The sequence below is a fragment of the Stigmatopora argus genome, chromosome 7 (assembly GCF_051989625.1).
Source record: "Stigmatopora argus isolate UIUO_Sarg chromosome 7, RoL_Sarg_1.0, whole genome shotgun sequence".
Taxonomy (NCBI): Eukaryota; Metazoa; Chordata; class Actinopteri; order Syngnathiformes; family Syngnathidae; genus Stigmatopora; species Stigmatopora argus.
The window spans coordinates 7894587-7906540 of NC_135393.1; the positions used below are offsets into that span (position 1 = coordinate 7894587).

Below are 11954 nucleotides of genomic sequence, written 5' to 3' on the forward strand. Positions count from 1 at the left end.
CTTTATCTTTTATAGATAAAAACTTTGGGAACAACTTTGAGAACAACACTTCAAAACAACTGTTTTCAAACAAAAAGACATCTATTAGTTTCTTCACTTATTCTTAGGACCCTGTTTCCACAAAGATTAATTGTTGACAATGTAACTTTTTTATTATTACTTATTTACTTCCAGCCTATTTTGGCTACCAAGACACAGAACAAAAGTAACAAGAAGATGCTATCGATTTTCTTATATTATATATGTATGTATGTATGTGTATATATATATATATATATATATATATATATATATATATATATATATATATATATATATATATATATATATACACAGTGGTACCTCGAGATACGAGCTTAATGCGTTCCGGGACTGAGCTCGTATGTCGATATTCTCGTAACTCAAACGAACGTTTCCCAAAGAGATGAACTAAAAACAAATTAATTCGTTCCAACCCTCTGAAAAACCACCCAAAACAAGATATTGGATTGGAAAAACATTTTTATTTGTTCCAATTTGCCATCTATTAACAAAGTAACAATTAACTAGTGGTTTAATAATACTAAAATGTGTTTAATAGTACTAAAATTATACGGATTTCGCAGGGGGGGAGAGATGGACAGAGAGAGGGAAGGACTATTTGCACGGCAACGCGCTCGTAACATAAACAAATTTAAATGAACTTGGATTACGATGCAGACACACTCAAAATTAAATTTAATCTAACCTTACACTAAATTTAATTCTAATTTTGTTTTAAATTTTGATACCTTTCTTCTCCCGGCTTGGCTTTATTTGCCCCGCCTCCACCCTGACTGCACGGCAACGCGCTCGTAACATAACACAAACAAGTTTAAATGGATTTGGGATTATGATGCAGACACACTCAAAAATAAATTTAATCTAACTTTACACTAAACTTAATTCTAATTTTGGTTGGCTCTATTTGCCCCGCCTCCACCCTGACTTACACATGCAACCTATCGATTGTTTGCTTTTGTATTCCCTTCAAAATATTCCCAAAACGATGCACACAAATGTCCTCACAATAGGATAATGCACGACCACTTGCCAACGAGAATTAGTATATACGCCATTCACACTGACTAACGGGGAAAAAAACACTGAAAAAAATGCAACGCTCCGCCCAGTGCTCGCAGAGACATTACAAAGAGGGAGTTGCGACCAGAGAGACCGTCTGTGCCCATGATGTTCTTATGAGCAGCCTCTCGCGTCCGCTGTCTGCTCATATATCAAAATTTGTCTCGTATCTCAAGATAAATATTTGCTCAAAATTTTACTCATATCTCAAATTGCTCGTATGTCGGGGCACTCGTATGTCGAGGTACTTGACTTTGGATAAATTTAGATAGGTCTGCTAAACAGGCTGTTACTCTTTTCATTAAATGCGTTAAAACTGGTCAAATTACGCCCAACTATTCATGTGTATAGAAATGCTCAAATTATTCAGTAATGCCTGACTAGCATTATATGTGTACCCTGCTTTAAGTTATCATTTTCTCCCATTAATGTGTGTTGTGTATAATATGATACTATGAACACCCAAATATCCCAATTGCATTCTACAGTAAGTGCCAAAGGATGTAAAATACAGAACATTTCTGCATTTTTGTACAAAAATGATAGAAAAAGGATAGTGATGTAGCCATGGATACTGAAGAGTTTGCTCTTCAAATGATTACTTACCGGGGGCAATCAAATCAGAGGTTTTGTTTTGAATCTTTGTGTTTGCTTGAGGGTCAAGCGCACTCATTATTTATTCTTCTCTACCTTTGTTGTATCCCCCGCACACAATGGAAAAATAATATTTAGTATAATAACCTTGACTTTGTTGTTAACACAGATGTTCTTTTTGTGGAATTTCACAGACATTTGTTTGTATTACTAAAAATTCTGCAGCAGAATATTTTTGGAGCTAATAATAATAGCTGTACAGTATTTGTAAGCTATATTTTTCTATATTGCTATTTTGAGAGGAAAATAATGCTATGATTTACCCTCTACAGTTTCTATTTGGCTAATTTTACGGTTGTTTATTTTAAAAGGAAAACAATTGCATGTAACTGACTTGAACTGTAATAAAGTTTCCAAGCTTTGGCTCGTTCTCGTTGATGACAGGTTTTTCTGACTTATCCGTAATTTTATTAGCATCAGAAAAAAACATGCCTTTTTTTTGTTTAAAAATATTTACGTTTCCATGGTTGAAATAAAGTCGTGATGTGCATATTTAAATAATTTGAGCAACCATAGTTCACATGGTCATTTTTACTAAACCTTGTTTAAAAAAAAAACGATTTAATTCGATCATTGTTTAACCAATAAATGTACTTCTACATCTCATACATCATTACACCACAAAGTACAAATTGGAAATGTTTGTGATAACAACTATAACTGGAACTTGAACGATGGCAGACTGTATAAAATATCAGCATTTGATTGGCTAAATCAATTTTGGCATGAATTCATAAAATGGCTGCACATTCCAATTTTGCCTGATTTATTAATGCCCCCCCCCCTGTTTTTCTGTTCAACCATCGAAAAATTGAAATGATGTTATTGTTTTCAGATTCCTAAACACGATTCTTTTTGCTGAGATGCATTTGATCTCAAATTTACTTTTGCTTTAATCCGTTCCATCTTTTTTTCACCCTCAAATAACAACACCATGTTAATAAACAACGGTCTATCATGCAGTGGTGGACCATCATATATTATATTTAGTCCATCAATACTTATTAAATAATTCCAAATTGTCTGTTAGCTTCCTTTCATTGCTTTTCCCCTGGTTGCACTGCTGCCAGATGTGTGTTTTCATATTGAAGCATTTAACCAATCACATTTCAGCCATTATTTGTTGCCAGGGTCAGAAATCTGCCTCAAGGCCTTCACAATCAGAACTGCAGGCTCTGCTGAATTAAACAAGCGTCGATAAGACTGTTGCTTGAACCAATCAGAATTCGATTTGGTGACACCAGGCCTTCTCGCAGGCGTAGGGATACGTCATTGCCTTCTCGCAGTCGTAGGGATACGTCATCGCTTTCACCATCTACGATTGGCTAGTGATAGAGTAGGCGGGCCAAAGCCAGAGTGAGCAAACTCAAACCACAATGGCCGACAGAGGAAAACAAATGGATTTGGTTGCAGATTTGCTGGCAAAGCCATTTTCAAGACGGACTTTTCAAGAAAAAAAAGCTGGATATCATTAAGAAAGGTCGGACACCTCCAAAGCAAGCAAGCCTGTCGCAACCGGGAACGAACATTTTCAGCACTAAATCGAATAAAAACGTATGCCAGAAATACGACAGGACAGGCTCGACTTTCAGCATTAGCTTCGATGGCGATTGAAAAGGAGGATGGCTATTGTGTACAGTTAAAAATGATTTTTGGTGAGTAAAATATGGTTCTATTCCTAAATAATATTTCAATTGTAGGAGGTTATTATTGATGATTTTTTATGTGTCGCAGCTGTAGCTGCAGTAGAGGTTTTATAGCCATAAAATAGTTTTTGAGGGTTGGATTGATTCGTTTAAGGCGCTATGAGAAAATGCATGGACATGATAGTATCATGTCATAACAAACTGCACATATTTACTGTGATGAAGTGAAAAAAAATATTTCATTCATGCTTATTAAATAAATTACATTAACTGTACAATATTGCTCTTTAGAATATTAAGAATCACACATTTTCAGATCTGAATAGCAGTGGAAAACAAATTAAAATACTATCAAGTACATCAGCTTGAGTGACATGGTAGTACATAATAAGTTATTAACATTATTTAACTTTTTAATGACATTACTACAAAGCACACAATATCATCCGGGTCTCGGCTCAGACCTGTCAATGCCAATGCTTTGTGTAATATTAAGTTAAATCAACAACACCAGCGGGTTTACACCGTGAACAGTTTAAGGAGCGCCACGCCAAGGTGGCATACAAGTATGCCGCCTAAATGAGTGGAAGCCACAGCAGCGCTTGTTGTTGTTGCGTTGTTTGCGTTTGTTGTTGCGGCTCCGGTGTTGCCGCTTACTGGGTTGTTCGATGGGGTCACTGTGTTGCCAGTCTCAGCACTCTTCGCAGTAGTTGCGGCTCCGGTGTTGCCGCTTACTGGGTTGTTCGATGTGGTCACTGTGTTGCCAGTCCCAGCATTCGTCGCAGTAGTTGCGGCGTTGCCAGTTGCTGCATTTTTAGTGGTTGCCGCTGTATTGGCAGTTGCAGCATTTTTAGTGGTTGCCGCTGAAATGCCAGCACTGGTTGCTGCATTTCCAGTTCCCGCATCGGCCGTCGTGAGGCCGGCGGAAGTTACTGCAGTACTTTGACCATTACTGGATGCTATTGACCAAAAAATTCGATGCGTTACATTTGGGCATCGTTCTCAAAGAATTTGAAGAGTAGGAATAAGAAATGCACTTACCAATGATCAGAAGTTGGAGCAGGATTAGCAGGAGCATGGTTTTAAAGTAAACAAAGTTCATGAAGACCTAAGGAAAAAAGAAAAGAAAAAATGCATTATTGGCAAAATTCCTATATCCCATATTGTACATTTATTCATTCATTTTCAGTACCGCTTTTCCGCAAGAGTTGTGGGGGTGGGGGGTCCTGGAGCCTATCCCAGCCAATTAGAGACCGACACGCTAACCACTCGCCCACCAGGCCATCGAATATTATTACCTATTTATTTATGTCTAAAATGTCTTTTCCCGTGTCTGTATTCTCACCCTCTTGCTACTGTGACAGTGAAATGTCCCGAATATGGGATGAATAAAGTTATCTAATCTAATCTAATATTATACATTTACCCCCCAAAAATCTACAAAAAAGTCCTAATAATAAATATTAAACAAAGATATAAAAGAATAAAAAATAATAATGTCATAATATTGCAAAAGTAAACAGAATCCTATGAGGGGAAAAGTCTTCAAATTAAAATTGTGCACATGCATGGATGTGTGTGTTTATACCCAGTGCCCCACAATATGTAAAAAAAAAAAAAGAAGACAAAATTGCTATAAGAATTAAGTTGAAGAAGAATAAAGTTGAAAAACAGAGGAAGGCAATTTGAAATTACTGGCAGTATTACATGTAAAATACATCCAATAGATGTTCACACACACACTTGATGGAAAAAAAACAAATCTAAATTTTGCCCAAAGAAAAATAAGAGGGGGGAAATTATTTTTTAAGTTTTAAGTAAAAATTATATACTCATATGAGGATTTTTTTAAAAATCAGATCAAGAGGTATTCAAGAGTAATATCATGTTGTAAGTAAATAATAGTGGGTTTTTTTTCAGATTACAGTTCAGTATCACTTTAAGGTAATATATTACGTACATGTAGATATCCGTATATATTTGTGGATGTATGTGTTAATACACAGTATTTTTTCTTGCTGTAATTTTTGCCTAACAATTGCGATTTGGGAATTTTGAAAAGTAAATAAGCATACATAAAGAGATGATATTAACCCCAGAGGCTGGACTATAGTATTTACTCATTAAAATTTACAAATGTACTTAGCAATTATTATTTTTAATATACCAATTATCTAATATTCTTATAATAAATCAGTTACTTACAAAGTGTCAGTTTGAATGCGTTCCTTCGGTCAGTTGAGGCCTTCAAGTGTCTCACTGCTTTTGACCTGGTATCTTTATAGTCCACATGACAGCCCCAACAAGACGTATGGTGAGCATTCCTTCTACCTTGTTCACCTCTCCCTTTGTTTTCAGGGTCATCGCATCATATTGGCGTGGCAGCTTGCAAAGTAAACAGTTGAACACAAAGACGTCACTGTGTACAAAACACCATTGACAATCCTGTCGTTTCGGTCTCAGTATGATTGTCCAAGAAAGACAGCCGCGGAATGAAAATAAAGGTAGGGTCGCCTTTGTCTCCTAACCCATCATCCATTTCACACGTCTATGCTTTCATTCGTTATCGCCTTGTGATGCATTAGCCCACACGTATCTGCGTCAATATCCACGTAGTAAGCTCATGCATAGCCCTCTAAAATATGCCGTGATGAATATTATTGGCAGTGGCTCCTTAGTCGGTAACCGGTCAAATAGTCCCAGGGGCTATTTAGCCGGTAACCTATTATTTAACATTGAGTGAATAGGGGATTTTCTAAACCATTCAACCAATCTTATTGAAATTTGATGTGTTATTGCCAATTGATAGATTTTAACATTAGGTGAATAGGGATTTAATGACTATTATTTAGGCCAGGGTTGGGCAAACTTTTCGGCCCGGGGGCCACATTGACTTTAAAAATTTGACAGGCAGGCCGGGTCAGCACAAGATACGATACATATAAAAAAACTGCATCCGTTAACAGTATACATATGAAACATAAACAGAAAAAAAGGACTAAAGTATGAACATACTCATCACTCATGTGGGATTTATGGGGTGCTTTCTTGGTTTTCATCAGACTAAAGGTCTGTTCACACACATGTAGAGCCAAATAACACCAGAATCCTCTGTGCCATCTTCTGGATGTTTGTATATTTGGCTGCACTTAATTAAGCCTAAAACTCAGAGACTTTCAGGGAGTTGAACTTGTCACATTGGAGATCAATCAGTTCCAACTGCAACTCCTGTGGAACCGTTTCCGGGTCTTGTGAGAAAGGGCATGACACAAGCTGTCAATTTTTCCAAAATCACAAAACCGACGGCAGAATTGCTCATGCAGGTCATCCAATGTTTTCCTGTATTTTGACCGCATTAAAAAAAAATTATAATAATTTGGACAACGTCGGCGGGCCGGATTAAAAGGCCTAACGGGCCGTATATGGCCCGCGGGCCGTAGTTTGCCCATGTCTGATTTAGGCAGTATCTCCGTAGCTGTAGTTTCTTACTATTTACCCCACACAGAATTCTTACCGGCTAAATAGCCAAAAGGAGGCATATAGGCTATTTGACCGGTTCACGGCTAAATAGCCCCTGGGACTATTTGACCGGTTACCGGCTAAGGAGCCACTGCCAATTTTATTACTGCTTTGAGATCTTAAGAATTTTTAAAAAATGATCATCTTTAGTTAAATAGGAGTCCTGCTTCAAAAACATGAGTAAAAGTTATACAGTACACTGAAATTCTAATTTTAATTTGCAGATGCTTTCTGTCTCCAAATATTTCAGTTTGAAGGGGATAATTGTGTTTCCTACTGTGCAACAGAAAAAGCTTCAGTTTATGATCTATAAATTTGCAACCATTAACATGTACAGTACGTTTTTATAATACTTTGGAATTTGACAAAGAAAACACAACAATCAAAATAGTTTATAAAATATTGCAACTGTATAGTACACTGTATACAGACTTTAAGTAGGTTTTAACCAATAAGGGATGCCACTATTGAACTTCTCCATATTTGTTGTGGTCTTTTATTTTTAAGGATTGTAACCAATGGAGCAATTCATTGTTTTTCTGTTGGATTGCATAAAGTACAAAACCAAACTTGTTTGTCCACCTTTTGCCATTCATACAACAAAAAAACATAAATCCTGGCTTCCTGTGACAATCAGCTTTGTGCTCTATTTAAACTCTCCAATAGCACCACAATGACCTCTTTCATGCATTAAAATTGTAAAAAAAAAATGTGATGTATTAATGTACTAGTATGTACGCAAATATTTTGACCACTTAAAATTAGACTTTAGACTTCAATCATTTTGCTTCATTTTATTCTAGTGAGCTTTTCTTGACCCTCGTAAGACTATCTTTTTTAGGCATCTGCTTCAAAGTCATGAGTTTGAGTTCCATTTTATGTCAAAAGATCTGTTATTGATTTGAACATTGGCCCTTTGTAGCTCAGGTAGCTGCATTTTTCATTAGAATTTGCAAAAAACAAAAAGTCCATTACATCATGGGGAAAGTCCCTTCGGTCCAGGGACAAAGTTGACAAAACTGGATTATTAAAAAAAAGGTTTAGTCACTGTCAATACAGGAGAACAATAAAAAAAATGAATTAAATCTTAACTTCCACCTCGTGATTTGATTTAAATGCTGTTTTTTTTTCATAGAACCTGTCTATTCTTGTTTACATCTACATTTCTTGTTATTGTCTGTTCATACAAATCCAAAAATCAAAACTATGCGGTTTATGAGATTGAGTGGAACGTGATGTGTCATCATTTTGTGTGACGGTGTTAGATTTTTGCTCCGTTGTACAGCATCAAAAACAAGATGGAATTTAGGGAATTTTATTTTTGCTTTTTCCAGAGCAGTAGATGCCATTGTTATATAACATTTAAGGAATGTACTACATGATAAACATTTACTTCTTGTTGCTTTATGTATCCACAGCATAAAGATGCATGATACCATGTATTTAATGCTAACTTTGAACTAATTCCATGATTATTGATTCCAAAACATGCGATTCTTTTGACAATTCCCTTATCCATCTTGCTTATTCCATTCCTTTGGAGCTATTAAAAAAACATTAAAACTACCCCTTTCCATCCGATTCTGATCTTCTAAAATGTTGCGTAATATAAAACCAGTTTTTGGTGTTTCTTTTGATGATATCCTTGTAAATCTTTTATTGGTGCTTAATTGATCCTATTTAAAAAAAAAAAAGACTTAAAAATGCTATCTTTTCACCCCATTTTCTAAAAATGATGTGCTTGGACCCGATTTTTGATTACGTGATTGGGTACATCCTTAATTGTTATACTGTTGCTCATAGGCCTTCACTCATTCACTACCATTGACAAAAATAGACATTTTCCTTGAAAAGGGAAGGCAACGCCAATTAGTTATGGCTTAAAAGCAAAAAATAAATACATTTTAAAAACGTTGATCGCCTCATTTCGATCTTTTTTTTTTTAAAAAGACATGATTTGGCCGATTTCTGATCACTAAATCTTATTACATCTAATTTTTTACTGTTAGATTATGACTCTGAAAAAAATGGAAAAGGCATTTATGTATATTTAAGGATTTTTTTTATTATAAAATCTCACAAGTGGAAAGGTGGCATATTAGAACCAAATCTGAGGCAATAGTAAAACAACCGCTGAATTATTTATGCAGAAACATTTAAGATTTCAACTCCAAAATAGTAAGATATTCTGTACATATATTCTCTGTAAATCAACCAGTGTTTCGATCAGATGTTCACTCTTGTTTATTTTTTTCTGGCTTGGCTTTGTTGTTCTGCTTCTGGGTGTTGTTATTGTCGTTGTTGGACTTCTGCAGCATTGGCAGTGTGTCGCGCTTCTCAATCTTCCTCAGATGTTTCTTCTTCATCCTCTTGATCTTCGCCGTGTTTCGGATCTTACACAAACAAAGCAGAGCAAACCAATAAATTGGACATACTCGTAACGCTGGTCACCATAAAGCTTCTTAGAAAATTACATGTACTGTATTTTTCGAAAGTCATTTAACATCAAATTTAAAAAAGAAGGAAAAGAAGGAGAGCAAAGAAAAATATAAATTTTTTTGATAAGCCCTTCTCAGTTGGTTTTATATGTTACAGGCAATTCTACGGGTTCATTTTGGTGACCCCTGAGGGGAAAATGCAAAAATCCACCCACCACCAATGTTGAAATTATCAACACAGGCCTAGAGCGCCCTCTTTCAGTTCACTGTTAATATGTGAAATGATAGAATAATGTGTGAAAAATTCACAAATAAGTGGCAACCCCAGCCAAATTATATATTAAAAAAAACTGCAATTTATTGTCCGGAAAATACGGTACACTTAACTGCATATGCCAATTTACTGTGATAGAACCCCCTTAGGCACAACAAGTAGTTAAATAGACACCCGGATTTATTGTACCTTGTTATCTAATAAAAAGCATTCAGTTGTTCTGCCTTAACCGCACGCAACAAGTGTAAAAATTGTAGTTCCTTGCATTAGGTCGAAACTGAACTGTCACTCTTTGACTCGGGACCTCTCTTATAGTAGTTGTGACATTTGGTACGAGGGTGATGCCAGTACATACCACTTGCACAATCTCCGCTTTGCGTTCGTTCTCCTCGCGGCGCTTCAAATTCTCCGCTCGGCGTTTCCGCTTGTCCTGCAGAGACAAGTGGGAGTGAATAAGATGGAAGACGACCGTGTTGTTTTGATTCATTTCTACCTCTTTCGCTTTGTCTTTTTGCGCTTTCAGCTCCAACATGAACTTCTGCACCAGCTGCTTGTCTCGCTTGGCCTGCATCTTTTTCTCCCAGGATGTGCACAACGATGAGTCTCGAACCAGCGCGGAAAACCTATACACACAGCCACGCGTGGATGGACACAAAAAAAACAAAAGCAGGTTAGGCCACCACATACATAAGCCTTTGTCAGCTTTTAAAACACACTAAATAACTCAAATAGTCCCGGGGGGCTGCAGTTTGCCCATCCCCTTGTGCCCTGCGATCGGTTGGCCACCGATTTACCGATTCCCCTGCCTCTGGCCCGGAGTCAGCTGGGATAGGCTCCAGCACCCCCCACGACCCTAATGAGGATAAAGCAGTTCAGAAAATGAATGAATGAATGATTATACTTTGGTCACCTCTGTTTGTTCCGATCCTTCCACACTCTCCCTGACTTTGGCTTTCCCAAAGGGATGAACACAGTGTCTTTCACTCGTTTTTCCAGACAAATCTTCTTCTTTGGGGGTTCAGGCTCTGTCACCTGCGTCTTTGGGGCTCTTTTAACTGGTGCGACTTGAGATATTTCGGGGGCTGTGCGAGGTTCCTCCACCAGCTCCGGTTGCACACACACCTCAAGCTTCTCCACCGGCTCCGGTTCAACACACACCTCGGGCTTCTCCTCCACCGGCTCCGGTTGCACACACAACTCAAGCTTCTCCTCCACCGGCTTCGGTTCAACACACACCACAGGCTTCTCCTCCACCGGCTCCGGTTGCACACACAACTCAAGCTTTTCCTCCACCAGCTCCGGTTCAACACACACCACAGGCTCCGGTTCAACAGACACCTCAGGGTTCTCCTCCACCGGCTCCGGTTGCACACACAACTCAAGCTTCTCCTCCACCGGCTCCGGTTCAACACACACCACAGGCTTCTCCTCCACCGGCTCCGGTTGCACACACACCTCGGGCTTCTCCACCGGCTCCGGTTCAACACACACCTCGGGCTTCTCCACCGGCTCCGGTTCAACACACACCTCAGGCTTCTCCTCCACCGGCTTCGGTTGCACACACAACTCAAGCTTCTCCTCCAACGGGTTCGGTTCAACACACAACTCAAGCTTCTCCTCCAACGGCTCCGGTTCAACACACACCACAGGCTTCTCCTCCACCGGCTCCGGTTGCACGCACACCTCGGGCTTCTCCTCCACCGGCTCCGGTACAACACACACCTCGGGCTTCTCCTCCACGGTTACCGGTTCAACACGCTCCTCACACTTCTCCACCGTCTCCGTTTCAACACAAACCACGGGCTTCTCGTCTAACAGCTCGGGATCCTGATCCTGTACGTCGGGTTCTTTCTGCTCTGGGATGACAGACCTCCTGGTCCTCCTGCTGGGAGTTCTCCTTGGGGTTCCAATGCTATCGGGTACGAATGGGCGACGCACCACCCGGCCACTGCGCGTCCGCGTGATCATAACTGATTGATCTTGGTCATCCTGTGCGCCATGTCCCTCTTTTGAAGCATTGTTAACTTGGTTGCCTTTCGCCATATTTACCATTGCCACAAAATATTCCCACGTGTGAGCACTGAGTTGTTTCCGTGGTTCTTACGTACTTCCGGGTCTTGGTAAACACTGTGTTTTCCCTATTACCGCCACCCTTTGCTAATAACTGAATTGCACATAAACGTTGCGCGCTGCTGCAACGAATATAATTTCATGAAACCAACAATTGATTAAATAAAATCATCCTCGTAGCATAAAGTAGCATGAAGTAATTCTACGAAAATTCAAAATGTATATATTTTAAAATTCCAGCAATGTTTTTCT

General features: G+C 38.6%; 1 protein-coding gene and 1 long non-coding RNA gene across 6 annotated transcripts; both read right to left on the minus strand.

Moving 5' to 3' along the window:
* Positions 1-4211: 4211 nt before the first annotated feature.
* On the minus strand, positions 4212-5744 carry LOC144078051 (uncharacterized). Its single transcript, XR_013301155.1, has 3 exons — positions 5607-5744; positions 4443-4509; positions 4212-4360 (listed from the first exon to the last, which is right to left on the minus strand). It is a non-coding gene; the product is annotated as an uncharacterized LOC144078051 (long non-coding RNA).
* Positions 5745-8959: 3215 nt separating this feature from the next.
* Positions 8960-11913, minus strand: LOC144077953 (uncharacterized). Of its 5 annotated transcripts, none has more exons than XM_077606077.1 (5): positions 11124-11913; positions 10543-11087; positions 10126-10255; positions 9988-10062; positions 8960-9313 (listed from the first exon to the last, which is right to left on the minus strand). In XM_077606077.1, exons 1-5 carry the CDS (start codon positions 11682-11684, stop codon positions 9155-9157), a joined length of 1470 nt encoding a protein of 489 aa, XP_077462203.1. In that variant the 5' UTR covers positions 11685-11913; the 3' UTR covers positions 8960-9154. The 5 variants fall into 5 exon arrangements, with proteins under 5 accessions (XP_077462203.1, XP_077462205.1, XP_077462204.1 ...); XM_077606079.1 differs by having other exon boundaries at positions 10543-11123; positions 11277-11912; XM_077606078.1 differs by having other exon boundaries at positions 10543-10873; positions 10952-11910.
* Positions 11914-11954: the final 41 nt, after the last annotated feature.

What these genes read in the sequence shown, in the direction of transcription:
- LOC144077953 (XM_077606076.1), bottom strand. Translation starts at nt 11,684, where the DNA reads ATGGTAAATATGGCGAAAGGCAACCAAGTTAACAATGCTTCAAAAGAG. An exon ending in AAGGATCGGAACAAACAGAG is followed by an intron (nt 10,256 to 10,542) that starts GTGACCAAAGTA and finishes CTGTGTGTATAG; the next exon opens with GTTTTCCGCGCTGGTTCGAG. An exon ending in AAAAAGACAAAGCGAAAGAG is followed by an intron (nt 10,063 to 10,125) that starts GTAGAAATGAAT and finishes TTGTCTCTGCAG; the next exon opens with GACAAGCGGAAACGCCGAGC.